The 15,319-nt window shown below is 43.3% G+C and overlaps 1 protein-coding gene across 1 annotated transcript in view; it reads right to left on the bottom strand.

Annotated features, from left to right (window-relative positions):
- Positions 1-983: 983 nt before the first annotated feature.
- LOC114253304 (acid sphingomyelinase-like phosphodiesterase 3b) overlaps positions 984-15,319 on the bottom strand; it is a 41,600-nt gene continuing 27,264 nt past the window's right edge. The window contains exons 7-10 of the mRNA XM_028188134.2: positions 4,426-4,597; positions 3,861-3,973; positions 3,117-3,304; positions 984-2,755 (exon numbers count right to left, since the gene is read on the bottom strand). Of these exons, the coding sequence (XP_028043935.2) occupies positions 2,527-2,755; positions 3,117-3,304; positions 3,861-3,973; positions 4,426-4,597 (702 nt within the window). The 3' untranslated portion in view covers positions 984-2,526. The remainder of the gene's footprint in view (positions 2,756-3,116; positions 3,305-3,860; positions 3,974-4,425; positions 4,598-15,319) is intronic.

The raw sequence follows: 15,319 nt of genomic DNA, 5'->3' as shown, positions 1-15,319 counted from the left end.
GAAATAATATCGTGTGATTAAAATTGTAATTTTGTGTAATCACTGCTGGTACAACCAACCGCCTTGCACATAAAGCAGCCGTCCGCTCTGCAACCCTGCGCGACGCCTAATTTTATTGATACTGTATCATTTTATTTCTTAGAATAAATAATTATGTCATATTAATGGCCATGGAAGGGTTCCAGGAGCGTGGGGCGTCCTCCAACCAGGTGGACCGATGACTTAGTGGGCACGGCGGGAAATCGTTGTATTTGGAAGGCGGAGGACCGCATTCTGTGGAAGGCATTGGGGAAGGCCTATGTCCAACAGTGGGCAAATAAAGGCTGATGATGATGATGATTATTATTATTATTGTTGGAAGGAAATGTATAAATATATTTCGTGTTTCAGTATTCCTTTCATTTATCTCTCTATTTTTGGAGTACCAAAGAAAGGTACAAAGTCGACTAGAAGATACTATTTCATTCGAAGTTCGTTTGCGACAGTGATTCCCTTACATCCGCTAGATTTTAGAATTTGAACAGCCCAACATCTCCTAAGCTAAAAGTCTACAGTAAACTAAAAAAAAAAACAATTTACTGGCAGTAAAGCGTCGTGTAAGCCCGCTCGGGTTGGTACCTACCTACTACTCTATTTGCTAACAGTAGCTCGTTCCAGTTCGAGGGGTGTGACATTTTGTATTCTACTTGGTGATCTCTATGGGTTGCGGAAACCACTTAACAATAGATGAACCGCGGACTCGTACACCAGTCGATCGTAATAAAAATATTGTTAAGGCGTGTCGTAGATACAGGTTGTTTTTATTTCCTGTTACAAAATGTCTAATAGGTAAATGCAATTCAGGTATAAAAAGCCCTCAGTCACAGGAGGATATTTCGAAACAGTATAGTATTTACAGCCGCCGACATTTCCTTAATTTGAGAGGTGCAGCGAAGTCTTCGGCGCGTCTTCAAAAACAAGATTTTATAAATAAAACACGAAAGGTAAATTCAGTTTTTATTTTTAAACTTTTCGCACATTCAATCAACTCAATACGTTCTTTGTAAGCGTTAGACACATCGACGATTTCCAACTGATCATTACTGAAACCAATAGTTTCAGTTGTAAGCTGCGTGAACCCGAAGTGGCTTTTCAAATTTTACCAATCTAAGTAAAGATTACTGGGAAATTTTTTTAGCACTTTTAGGCTTAAATTCCAATTGGTTAATAGTTTAATAACAAACATGTTGTTGTACTGCTCAACCTGGAGCTCCAAGAAGACCATCGGCGTACAGGTATCACTCGTCTTGCTTATTTACAGACGATAAAATGCCACTGTAGAAGAAGTTGCAAGGGAGGAGAATAAGCCCGAAATCGCCTATATCTCCATCTCCATCTAATATCCAACAGCGAAGTAAGAGGTACCGTTAGCGCATCTTGTGAGCCCACACGGGTAGGTGACAGCATTCTGCCTATTTTTGCTGTGAAGCAGTAATGCGTTCCAGTTTAAACAGTGGGGCAGCCATTATATTACAGACCTGCGAGCTCATGACTCAAGGAGTGTTGCGGCATTTAGTTTGTTGATGTCTATGGGCTCCGGGAGTCATTTAACACAAGTTAGGCCGTGAGCTTCTTTACTCAGTTAAACAATAAAAAAATTGCGGTGTTGATTTGAAAATAGTTCGCTGACAAAGTGAATTAATTTGCCGATCATTTTATAACAATTTTACTGTACAATATTAAGGTTTTTTGCGCAATCTTAAGTAGCTCTGCCAAATATGAACTTTAATGAACATATTAGTGCATATTTCTAAATACGCACTGAAGTAAAGTGAATATACATTGGTCCCAGGGTTGAACCAGCGACCTTATAGTAGAAAGGTGTGTTCAAAATTATCTAATTACATCCAACGAGATTTTCCAAGAACTTTCCATCTTTGCAGCTATTTTGAAAACGGACACGACATAGAGATAACGAAATATTGCGGACAGAAGTTCATGTAGAGCTTTGATTGGGAAAATTACTTACAAAAACGCGGTAACTTCGACGTAAGTACTTTCAGAAAACACAAATGAGTTACTATCTGATGGTCCAACTATGTGCAATATTTTATTTATTTTGCACTACGCAAATAACAAACATTTTGTTTATTTTGCAATGTGTTCATAACAAACATTTTGAGCCGTTTGGTTTTGAAACCCTTTGAAGTAATGAGTTAAATGTGGCGGTCAATTAAAAAGCCATTACTCAAAAATTTAACTAAAAGCATTTTATATACAAAATTTTCTAAAACAAAAATTACATTAAAATGCTCAGTAATTTTAATTATACATTACATTAATATAATATTATGTACACGATCGTAAATTACATAACTATAAACATTAGATCATGAGCTACTAATCAGTCACCGTTTTGTTACACTATTTTTTCCAATATTAAAACTAACATTTACACGAAAATAAACTAATAACATTTAAATAATTTATTTTAGTTTTTTTTTTTATTTACATGATCGACGTCCGTACTTTGTGTGGATTACGATTTTAAAACGAGACTCCAGCGGCGAGAATGGTCAGTGCAATGGCGGCTTTGAGCGGGAAAGTTTCGATGGCGGCAGAATCTGCCGCAGTAGCCAGGGCACTGCTGGCAGAGTCTAGGCACTGCTGGTAGGCGGGCAGGTCGAGGCAGGTGATCGAGCAGTAATGCTGGTGAGCACACGCGCTGTCGCAGTTTTCTGACTCCTCAAATTTTACTTTGTACGCCCTCAGATACCTACGACCCAGAATTGTGGTTTTATAATTGTGTTTCAATAATTTTTACTAAATTTTTATATTAAAGTTTTATTTATTTTTTTACTGATTACTTTCGTATAACTTGTTTGATTACTTTCATTACAAGAAATGTGTTTTATTTTATAATTTTTATTTCAGAGAATAAGCCGAAAATAATTTTGTTAGTAAGTATTACTTGTAGTCTATGTTAGTAACTTACAAACCCAACACATAACTATTTGACTATTTATTGCAATTTTTTTTCCCAAGTGCCTGCTGCAAAGGCTATTATTAAATTAGCAGTCCTTTGATCTTATTGTTATGTATTATAATTATTGCATTTCTTTCAATATCTAACTCACCTCTTAAGAATAGAATTATCGTGAGTGGTTCCCGTTCGTATCCTATCGGCAAGGTTATGTAGAGAAGCGGCTGTGATATCGTGGAGTCCGTAATACAGAGTCACGTTGTACTCTACCGTCCACTGAGCAGACTCTATGTTGCGGTTCGCTGTTTTCAGATCTAAGTAGTACTGGGTGTAATCTAATACCTGTTTGGATGATTAATAAGTAACTTAAATTTTAATTATACAATTTCATATGTGTATATAATAACTACGAAATATTTTATTATGCATTTAAATTGTTTGTAAAATAATAAAGAGGGCTTATAGATGTTTTAAATTATATTTATGTTTGGTCAATTATTACAATGCGAGCCAAATCATGGTTAGTAACTATATTGTTGGTAGATGTATAATGAAATATTAAAAATAGATATGACTTCCAGTGGTGGTAGGACCTCTTGTGAGTCCGCGTGGGTAGGTACCACCACCCTGCCTATTTCTGCCATAAAGCAGTAATGCGTTTCGGTTTGAAGGGTAGGGCAGCCGTTGTAACTATACTTGAGCCCTTAGAACTTATATCTCAAGATGGGTAGCGCATTTACATTGTAGATGTCTATGGGCTCCAGTAACCACTTAATACCAGGTGGGCTGTGAGCTAGTCCACCCATCTAGGCAATAAAAAAAAATAGTGGCGATGTCTCAATTTGGATACAAACGTCCCCACCGATGGACCTGCTGTCTCCAATAAATTATTACAAACCTTTCCATTGTGGGTGTCAAATTTATACAGCCTCAGGCCAGGGTTTGAGGCATCATTAGGGTACCGATGAGGTGTTACTGACGGCGCCAGCAGTGCCCAAGATACTGGACGCTCTACACAGAAAATATTCAATTGTAACTTATGAACTATCAACACATGGGATACTTTGTCTGTCATCTTACGGTGGTTTTGCAATACTACGAGATTGTTCATATTATATTATAAACAGAGAAGTTCTGTTTCTAAATGTCCTGAAGAAGCATTCATTCATTCGTATTGGTATTGGACCCCGTACGGGTAGGTACTACCGTCCTGTGTGTTTGTGGAGTGAACATTTCATGGGTTTCACAATTTATTATTTAATATCTGTGTAATTTCTCATCAGAGATAAAACTACTTGATGATACTACTATTGAAAACGATGATTTTATTAAACTGAAATAAAAGAAAATATTTTTCAATAATTAGTTACTAGATCCGATGTAGATACCAGAGGAGTATGATCTTGTACGATAGTCTTCCAATATCTCGAGCTCTACTAAAAAATGACTATAACAGAGCCTACCATTGTCATAGAAGATCCTGAAGGTGTCAGTGTGGAGGTGCCCGAAGAACTGTCCGGCAATCCGGCGAGCGTGTTGACGGATCATCCTGATGTATTTCTCCACGGCGCCGACCGCCATTTCGTGCCCATGGCGATATTCTGTCCCGGGCGCGGTGTGGCCTATGATGTATATCTGAACGGACAAGGAAAAAACAAAATAGACAGCGGATTTGGATCCCGTATTGTCGACTTCTGCCCTGGAGTTTTATTGGTCAGGCGATAAGTCAACGTAATATGCTATGTTTTTGCTTCCAGTGACTTATTAAATGGGAAAAAAGACAAATGGTTAGTCTGTTTACATGTTATCGACTTTTGTATTAATTTTCTGCTGCATTACAAACGACGTAAGTATTTATATCTCGAACGACGTTGGAATATTATTAGAATCAGAACAGGATAACATTATTATGTACTTATGTATAAACATTAAAGTAAAACAGTTAACCTGAAGTGATTGATAACGGCCTCAAAGATAGTTTTGGAGGACATTTTTATATTTAAATTATGATTTTGTAATAACGTTCATAACGAAAATAGTGTGAAACATTTTATAACACATCATCATCATCAACAGCCCACAGTCGTCCACTCCTGGACATAGGCCTCTCCCAATCCACACCACATTTTTTTTTTATTGCTTAGATGGGTGGACGAGCTCACAGCCCACCTGGTGTTAAGTGGTTACTGGAGCCCATAGATATCCACAACGTAAATGCGCCACCCACCTTGAGATACAAGTTCTAAGGTCTCAAGTATAGTAACGACGGCTGCCCCACCCTTCAAACCGAAACGCATTACTGCTTCACGGCAGAAATAGGCAGGGTGGTGGTACCCACCCGCGCGGACTCATAAGAGGTCCTACCACCACCTTAATACCACAGCACAAGTGTATTTTTTCCGATATGTAATTGTTAAGTTATTGAAATAATATCTCAAACAATTTATTTACTATCGAGATGCAAATCGAAAATTTTGAAATTAACGTTTATTTTTCCATTGCGACTACACAACCTTAACATAAGTAAGAGTTCCTTGACCTTTGGATTGGAACCTTTGGAAGATTCTTTGACCATTCAAGTACGTATCCCTAAACAAGTGAATCCATTATTCATTTCTACAAAACGTATTGTATTTCCTCGATATACATTATGAAGCTCAAGAAATTCAATAAGATGTTGTAGTAAATAACTGAACATACAAATTGTTTTCAAATCCGACGGCTTTGGTTCCGTAACGAGTGGAAATAAATTGAATTTCTCGTGTTTGTATATTTTCGCTAAGGCAGACGCGTAGTTCCTCCACTAGACCGATGGAATTGTTGTTACGCCTTTTATGAATAATACACTCCTGTTACAGCTGCCACACGAGGATTACGCTCTCAGTCTTCATTCTGAATCTTATGATGTTGACACAGTTAACAGCGTTTTGTCGAATATAATAAAAGAAGGAGGTCAGTCCACAGCGAGTCGTGTTATTACTAATTGCATTGGCTCAGACTGTTGTTGAGAATAGCTGAGGACCATAGACAATCCAATTTTAATGACGTCACTCAGCATGACGCATTAACTCGTCTTCTTTCAAAATCAAACAACGGATCCCGTGTTCTCTTAAGACCAAATCATGACAATGCCATAATTCCGGACAAACTTATAACATCTTTTAACACTAAGATGTAGTTCAGTATAAAAATAGACCCAATAAATATTCTTAATAATATTCTTCTTAAATAAAAAAGAAGATCCTTTAATAAACAAAATAAACTTAAAACCAAGGACGACTGATTTAGCAGAAGACCGCGAAAACTGCATCGCGCACTCATCCGAACAATAGCCGGGTTTTTGATTGCTTCATTATTTGGTCAGAGACCCTAAGTACTGCACGAATCCGGGATCCATGTTCTATTTTCAGACACATACAGTATCTTTATTTAATATAACAGTCGCGGTATAGTGTATGTAGTGCAAGGTAGAGGGGGAAGGGATCGACCGAAGAAGACATGGATGGAGTGTATGAAGGACGATATGAGAGAGAGAGGAGTGAGTGTTGAGCTAACGACTGATAGAAGAGAATGGAAGAGAAAACTTAGCTGTGCCGAGCCCCCCTAGTGGGATTAGGTGAAGAAAAAGAAGAAGCAGTCAAGATGTAGCCGTATCTGATCCAGTCTCGTGTGTATGTGTGTGTGTTCACGATACACTTTACACAGTTGTTGTATTGTTCATTAAGCCGATGTATGTAATAAGCCGGCATTTTGCTATGGGGCAATGCGGCCGATGTAGAAACGATATTTATTCTGCAAAAAAGAGCTATACGCGCTATTTATAACATGCACTCAAGGGAATCCCTGAGGGAGAAATTTAAAGAAATTAAAGTTCTCACTAAGCCATCCCAGTACATTTTTGAAAATTTGATGTATGTTCGTAAACATATTGAAGAGTTTCCTAAAAAGTCGGACATACATAATAGAAATACTAGGAACAAACACAAGCTTATTGTGCCGATGAGTAGGTTACATAAGATACGAAATTCATTCGGTTGTTTGTCTGTGCGCCTGTACAGCAAAATCCCACAAGATGTTCAGAACCTACATATACATAGGTTTAAGAAAACTGTTAAAGAACATCTGTGCAATAAAGCTTACTATAAAGTCAATGATTATCTAGAATATTGCACAAAGTGGGAATGAGTTGCTCGCTCCGGGCATTTCAATATTGTAGTAATTGTTACGTTATAATACTCATTGTAAAAAACTCATATTTAAAAAAAATAATGTAATATTAAAAAATTAATAAATAATAATTTATTAAAAAAAAAAAAAACATGCCCGCTGAGTTTCTTGCCAATTCTTCTCAGGACGGAGGCTAGTTCTTGTGAATTGGTGGTAGTTCTTTTGACGTTCAACAAGTATGTACTTTCATTTATGTTGAATAAAAATTTTTTGATTTGATTTGATTTGAATCATCTTTATCGTCTTATTAACTTGAATACATTATTTTCGTCAGTTCCGCAAGTCGTTAACATAATTGAGTCTATTTTCATGGCCTTAAAAGGTTTTAGTATTTTCATTTTCTCATTTCAGACGTTTCTAATACTGTACAGTTTTCGTGGTCACGGACTACTCGCCGAGTAGGAGATGAGATTATAAGCGCGGTATTAAACCGTTATAGTGCTTTAAGCACTGTGCACTATCCAGCGGCGAAATTTTCAAGCGTACTACGTACAAAAAAAGATTATTATTGTTGTACAAAAAGATTATTATTGTTACGCGCTGGGGCTCAGGATAATTAAAATTCTACTGGAGTACAACTTAAAACTGTATTCAAGACTTAGAACACTTAAAACACTTTAAAATTCTCAATTCGCTTCTTCCGCTTCGCTTCAAGTGATCCTTCGCTGTTTCGCTTCGAGTAGTTCCGATTACTGACTGACTGCGTGCCATTTCTGCAACGCCTTTATAGCCGATACCACATCCCTAGAATTATCGAGAATATTCCACACATTTCTAGTATTGTGTTTTCGCTATATGACAATAGATGGCGTTGTACTTCTCGAGCATTCTAGGTGCTACTAGATCTTTCGATATTCGTTCGACTAATCGGAGATAGATGGCGTTACTCTTACCGGTGTAACATTAATTACATAGTATATATATCCCTTTGGTAGAGTTAACGTGTTAAAATATATTTAATTTGATTTAGGATTATATCTAAAGAATATACTTGTTTACATTTTGTAACATTTTGAACCTTTATTTTTTTTATGATTGAAAGTTTACTGGTGGCCCGAAGGCCTTTCCAGTTTCACCAGGACAGGTGGGCGAGCTAAGGCTCAGCCAAGAGGGGTGGGATTTGCTAACAACTGCCCGAGCGCCTCCGAAGGAGACCTAACAACTCAAGAGCAATTGTTTCGCGAATGAATCTACTACCGGATCGGAATCGCGACCCGCTGAGAAGATCCGGCGAGAAACTCAGTGGGCTGATGCATGGGTTAGGTTGCACGTCGACCTCTTTGTCGAGTTCGACGAGTACGGTTACCGGGGTCCCTAAGCCTGCCCCTAGTATTAGAGCTGAAGGCATCTAATGCAAAGGTTATTGGATCTGATGGATCCGTAAGGACGTGTCTAGGGCGTCGACGGTGACTGGCTCCTGCATGATCAGGATTCGGAGAGTAGTCAGCGGCGGCAACGATAAGGCGATTATCATGACGCATAGCCTTATCGAAGTATCGTTCCGACGCTGACTTCATGTATTTCCGAATTGATTCGAGGCCCAGGTCGTCGTGTAGGTCAACGTTCCTCACGAACCACGGAGCGCCGACAGCTAACCTGCAAAAGCGGGATTGTAGGGATTGGAGGGTGTCTATGTGTGTGCGGGCCGCGTGAGCGAACACCACACTCGCGTAAGTCATGACGGGCCTTATGCAAGTTTTGTAAAGTGTCACCTTGTTCCGAAGGGACATTTTACTCCGCTTACAGATCATGGGGTAGAGTCTACCGAGAATAAACGCGGCACGGTCACGGACTGATTTTATATGCGGGCGGAATGTCATCGATGCATCCAGGGTAACGCCCAGGTACTTGACCTTCCTGACCCAGGGTATGGGTTGTCTAAAGAGAGTAATCGGGGGTGTGAGATTCCTCCTCCTAATCCGGGAGGAAATCCGTGTGGAGCTTCCCCTCTGAAATAGCACCGCAGTACTTTTCGCTGGGTTGATGTCTATGCGCCATTTTCGGAACCACTGTCCTAGGGCTAGGGCTGCGCTCTGAAGCTTCTTCGCGATTAGGGACTTATTTCTACTAGAATAGTAAACAGTCGTGTCGTCGGCGAATAAAGCTAAATGGGTCGGCGGCGACCGGGGAATATCGTTGACGAATAAGCTAAATAGGAGGGGTGAGAGGACAGAGCCTTGCGGGACTCCAGCTGTGAGAGGTCGTGGGGAGGAGCGGGTTCCCTCGACTCGATATCGAAAAGAGCGGTTCGACAAGAAGTCCCGTATGATGAGCACGAGACTATCCGGCACGCCCATGTTGAATAGTTTGAAAATCAAACCATTGTGCCAGACTTTGTCGAACGCTTTTGCGACGTCGAAGAAGAGAGCTCCCGTGTATAACGGTTTTGGTCGATTAAGCCCCACAAGAATGTGCTCCGTGAGGCGGTGCACCTGTTGAACGCATGAATGATTTGTACGGAATCCGAATTGTTCATCGATGAGAATGCCCTTGGATGAGACGAAATCTCTGAGGCGCTTGTAGAGCAGACGCTCATACAGTTTGCCTAGAGACATGAGGAGGCTAATCGGGCGGTAGCTCGTCGGATGATTTTTTGGTTTACCGGGTTTATGTATGCCGATGACGTCCGCTTCTTTCCACACCGCGGGAAAGATACAGTTCGCCATAGCGGCATTAAAAATAGATGCCAACATCACGATGAGTTGGACGGGTAGAAGTTTAATAACGCGGTTAGATATACCGTCGGAACCGGGAGCCTTGCGAGGACGTAGGTCTTTGATCAAGTCTTTAACTTCCATCGGGGTGACGGGTGGTAACGCATCCGAGGGTGGCAAGGAGGCTCTGCGTTCTACCTCACTGTCTACTAATTCTACATGAACAGGGTCCACGGATTGAGTGCTGGGCGTGCACTGGGTTTGCAATGTATCGGCCAGCAGCTCTGCTTTTTCGTCATCATCAAAGGCCGCGAGTCGGCCTGAGGGGCCTACGAGGGGGGGCATAGTTACTACCGTATCCGATTTGAGAGTACGAGCTAAGCGGTAGTAAGACCTTTGGGAGGGCGCGAGTCCTTCTAAGAAATCAGACCATCTGGCATCTCGGACTTCGGCGATGCGAGACTTTACGTCGCGTTGTAGGGCACGCATTCGAATACGATTTTCCGCGGTAGGATACCTGTCGTAGGCGCGTATCGAGGCGTTCTTAGCTCTAAGGAGTTCCCTAATATCGTCGGACAATTTGAAGCGGTGAAGGAAGTCCTCCGCTACAACTTGTTTCGATGACCTATCTAATGTCGAGGTGATGTGTGATGTTAAGATGTCTATGGCTTCAGCGGTATCCTGAGGAGACGGGGTAGAGTCCGGGTTAAACGGGAGCGATGGTGGATCAGATTCAGCCAGGCTGATGCCCAGCGTGTGCCAATCCACCACAGTCCTCGTGACGGGAACGGAATCGGGAGCGCGACCGAGCTTCATGACGACGGGACGGTGGTCTGAATCTAACTCTGAAACGACTTCGATCGAGTGTAAGCGCAGAGTTACGTTTTTTAATAACGCTATGTCGAGTATATCCGGGCGATGCGCGATATTTAGCGGGTAGTGAGTCGGGGTTAACGGAGCGACGATATCGAAGGCGAGATCATCGACTAACGCGTCAAGCCGCCTGCCATTCGGGGTTGTGGTGTGTGAGTTCCACCTGATGTGTTTACAATTTAGGTCGCCCGCCAGAATGACAGAGCTCCCCATACCGAGCAGCGCCTCAATATCACTGCTTAGAATGATCTTATCCGGTGGAAGATAAACGGACGCGATAACGATCGGCGCGTGTCCCGTCAGTGAGATTCGGCACACTGATGCTTCGATATTAGCGAGCGCGGGAGGATCGAGCGGGACGCAATGCAGGGCTCTTCTATAGTAAATAACGGTACCACCACCACGGGCAGAGAGCCTGTCGTTCCTGACCATGTTATAGTTCGCGATTTTAGGGTCACGGCGCGCGGGCTTAAGTAGGGTCTCCTGCACTAAGAAAATGTCGATTTGATGGTCACGCAAAAAATCACAAACCTGATCACGTTGATTTGCGAGACCGTAAGCGTTAAAAAATCCTATTGTTACGGATAAGGGTTTTATTCTACTAATGTACGCCATTGATTACCGGCGGAGTGAGGGGAGGACGTACGTATTTAACGACGCGTATACGTCAGCGTATTCTTGCACAACGGCGATGAAATGTTGTGCAGTGGAGGCGGCGCGAATGGCGTCACCCAAAGCGTTAACACGCTCAAAGTTGATCGACTGAAAAAAGTCAATCGCTAGAGCGAGATTTTCGGACGCGGTCGGAGGGCAGGTCGCGGGGGAGGGACGTATCGCGGGGGTGGGACGAGTCGCGGGGGAGAGAGTTGTAGCCGTGTTCGTGTACGGCAACGGTTTAGCCCAAGCCGAGACGCTGGGCACCGACGCCGGCACGAAAGCAGGCTTAGCCTTCGGCACAGAGGGTACCGTGGCTTTGATGTCTGGGCCGGAAGCTCGGAGGCGGTTTTGACGGGCGACGCGGCGATTTATTTTTGGAGCTCGGGGGCATCCACGGTAGTTCGCGGGGTGACCTTGTGTTCGGCACAGGACACAGCTAGGCGGTTCCGTCGCGGTTTTTTGGTCGCGAGCGCAGAGGGCCGTGGCGTGATCGCCCAAACACTTAACACATCGGGGGCGCGCGTGACAGTTACGGGAAGAGTGCCCGTACAGTTGGCAGTTATGGCACTGACTAGGAGTGCCTTTTTTATGGGGGACTTCGACGGCAATACCGGAGAGCCTACAGACGGTCCGAATGTTAAAAATTTGCTTACCCTCGGGGGTAGGCTGGAGGGCGACTAAAACCATATTGTATGGCTCCCTACCGCGGCCGGTGTGCATGCGGTGCACGGAATTTACTGGTAGGCCTTGTTCTATCAGATCTGCCTTGACGAGATCGGCATCTAGCTCCTTCGGGATTCCACGTATGACAACGCGGAGTTCGCGCTCCTCCTGGAGCGTATAAGTGTGGAAACTTATACGCTCCTTTCGGAGGTAACTTGAGAGGGCCCTATGGTCGTCGGGTGTCGTTACTTTTATTTGAATCCCGTTGGCGAGATTACGGGCGCTGGCAAAATTAATATTTTTGGCCTTAAGGGCCAGGGAAACTCGGTCCCAAGCTGCCTTCTCTTGAAGGATAACCGGGGGAGGGGTCTGAGTTTTAGATTGCGCCACCGGTCGCGGCGACGGAGTGGCACGGGCTGGAGGCGCAACGGGAGTCTGAGGGCGGGGGCGCGACGCGTTCGCGGCTTTGCTAATTTTAGCGGCCGCGAGAGCTCGAGACTCCGCGGCACGCTTCTTACCCTTTTGTACCAGGGTGAATCCATCCGTCGATGAGGCGGGGGCGAGGTCGACCTCCATCTCCGAGTCAGAGTCGGAGGACGAGGAGGCGGGCGCAGGTGACCTACAAGCAGGAGTTTTGGAGGGCGCGACGGAGGCCGCGGATGATCGCGCTGCTGGAACGGTGGCCACGGCGGACGACGCAGTAGTTTTACTCGCCAGTATAGGCGACGCAGGAACGGCAGGCACGACGGAGGCTGCGGTGCTCGATGTAGACGCTTTGCACGAAGGCGACGCAGGAGCAGCGAGCACGGCGGAGTCTTCGAGAGAGCTCGCAGTGTGATTGGCCTTGAAAGCCAGAAACTCTGAGGCGAGCTGTGGGTGACGAAGTCGGAGGAATTCCACGAATACAGCGTCCATGATCGCTGAGTACCCAGGTGGGGCGGCCCCGGGTCTTGAAAACACTCGCCTTGCGGCGAGGCCCCAACTTCTCGGACCTGAGCGGTTCTATTGAACACAGGTGGCAATGCGGCGCGATTACTACAGGACAAAGAAAAAGCACAACAAAACAGAAATTACAAAAAGAAGCAAAACAAATAAATACTTGCAGGAAAACACTTTGTCGGCAAATGTTCCACGAACACAAAAATAACTAAAACAAAACAAATAAAAGCTTCCAGGAAACACACTTGGTCGGCAGATGTATCACGAACACAGGCCGCGCGAACAATGGCCGGGCTAACAAAAGCCGGGCGAACAAAGACCGGGCGATCGAGTGGACGATGAGCACGTCCGCACGTGACGGGTGCCTCTATCGGAATGACATTTTGAACCAACCACGTACTACTTACACGGCGCACTTCCATCAACTACGGCCCACACCAAAATAAACATAATAATTTACGTAATGTTGTATGTTGTTATAAAATAAATGTTTTTACGGCCGTGGTTCACGCGAAAGCTCCCAAAGCTCACGGTTTGACGTTGATTAATTTTAACGAGATAGATCGCTTTTACGGATGCTACAAAGCTACGAGATGTTTTCTGAAAGTATCGTGTTTTGTGTAACTTTATATAATATTATGTAGGTACTGTGCGTACTGTATGTTTCGGCTATGTATTCACCTTCTTTCCTACCTCCCAAATTACTTTTTTGCACATTGTGGGTGGACAACTGGATTTACTGGTGGTAGGACCTCTTGAGAGTCTGCACGGGTAGGTACCACCACCCCGCCTATTTCTGCCGTGAAGCAATAATGCGTTTCGGCTTGAGGGGTGGGGCAGCCGTTGTAGCTATACTGAGATCTTAGAACTTACATCTCAAGGTGGGTGGCGCATTGACGTCGTAAATGTCTGTGGGCTCCAGTAACCATTTAACACCAGGAGGGTTGTGAGCTCGTCCACAAATCCACGCTATAAAAAAAACCTCACGTCTCATCCCATTTTAAGTGGTACTAGAAACCATTTATATCTATATATTAATACGTGAAGCAAAAACTTTGTACCCCTTTTTACGAAAATTGCGCGGACGGAGCGGTACGAAATTTTCCACACTTATAGAAAATATAGAGAAGAAGTGCACAATGTTAATATTTTTTTAAAATAAGGCATAAAAGGTACATTAAATCAATAAAGACAACATTACAAACATTACATACCATGTATTTGACGCACACACGCATGCATACTATTCATTGTCAAACTTTTGTTCTTGACGTCTGTTATCAAATTGAGAATAGATTAAATATTGTTTGTCTTCTGTAGTCTTGGCGAAATTTGTGATTATACAAGTATAAAATACAATCATAATACTGTACAAACTTAAGATTCCTATTAATATAGTCGAATTTCGACTACCGCGGGACCACTAGTTATATTTTTTTTTTATTGCCCTTGTAGGCAGACGAGCATACGGCCCACCTGATGGTGAGTGGTTACCGTCGCTCATGGACTTCAGCAATGCCAGGGGCAGAGCCAAGCCGCTGCCTACCGCTTAATACTCTCCATAAGCCTCGTTTGAAGAAGGACATGTCAGAGCGCTCGGGAAACAACGTGGAGGGGAGCTCATTCCATAGCCGGAAGGTGCGTGGCAAAAAAGATCTCTGGAAGCGCACTGTGGATGACCGCAGTGGCTCCAGGTAGTATGGATGAACTCTACTCCGGTGGCGGGCGGTGCGGTGGTAAAAACGAGATGCCGGTATCATCTAGAATAATTCCTCAGAGCACTATCCATGGAACATACGGTACAAAATACAGAGGGAACCGAAGTCCCTCCGCAGACCCAGAGGTTCCAAACGATCCGAGATAAACGTAAATGAGTGACATTCAGGTGTGATGTCAGTGGCACCTTGAGATATGACGTCGAAGATTCAACCGTTTCGTATTACAATTGTCCCAGCCTTCAAACCGCAACGCACGATTATCCGAGCGGGCCAACAATAGCATCAATAGTTACGCAAATGTATAAATGTTGTATTATTACATATTTCCCGAGGCTATTCTACGATATGAGCTAATGCTAAGTACGTATTTCGTTGGATTCGCGTGTCGACATGGCCAAAACATCGATACGAGTGCAACCGGCGTCTTATCCTTTACGCCACGACAATTTCAAGTCAACAAATTCCAATAACGTCTCGATTCAACAATAAAATAGACTGTACACCCAAAAATACATCAAAATAAAAGCAATCCAATCGTGAAAGCAGCAAATTACTTCGCGTTCACGACCACAGTCGAATGATTAGATTAATGAGTTTCTAATCTTTAATTTATTACCGACGCAGTG

This window comes from Bombyx mandarina, chromosome 09, assembly GCF_030267445.1.
Source record: "Bombyx mandarina strain Sakado chromosome 09, ASM3026744v2".
Classification (NCBI taxonomy): domain Eukaryota; kingdom Metazoa; phylum Arthropoda; class Insecta; order Lepidoptera; family Bombycidae; genus Bombyx; species Bombyx mandarina.
This window is presented reverse-complemented; position numbering and strand designations above follow the sequence as displayed.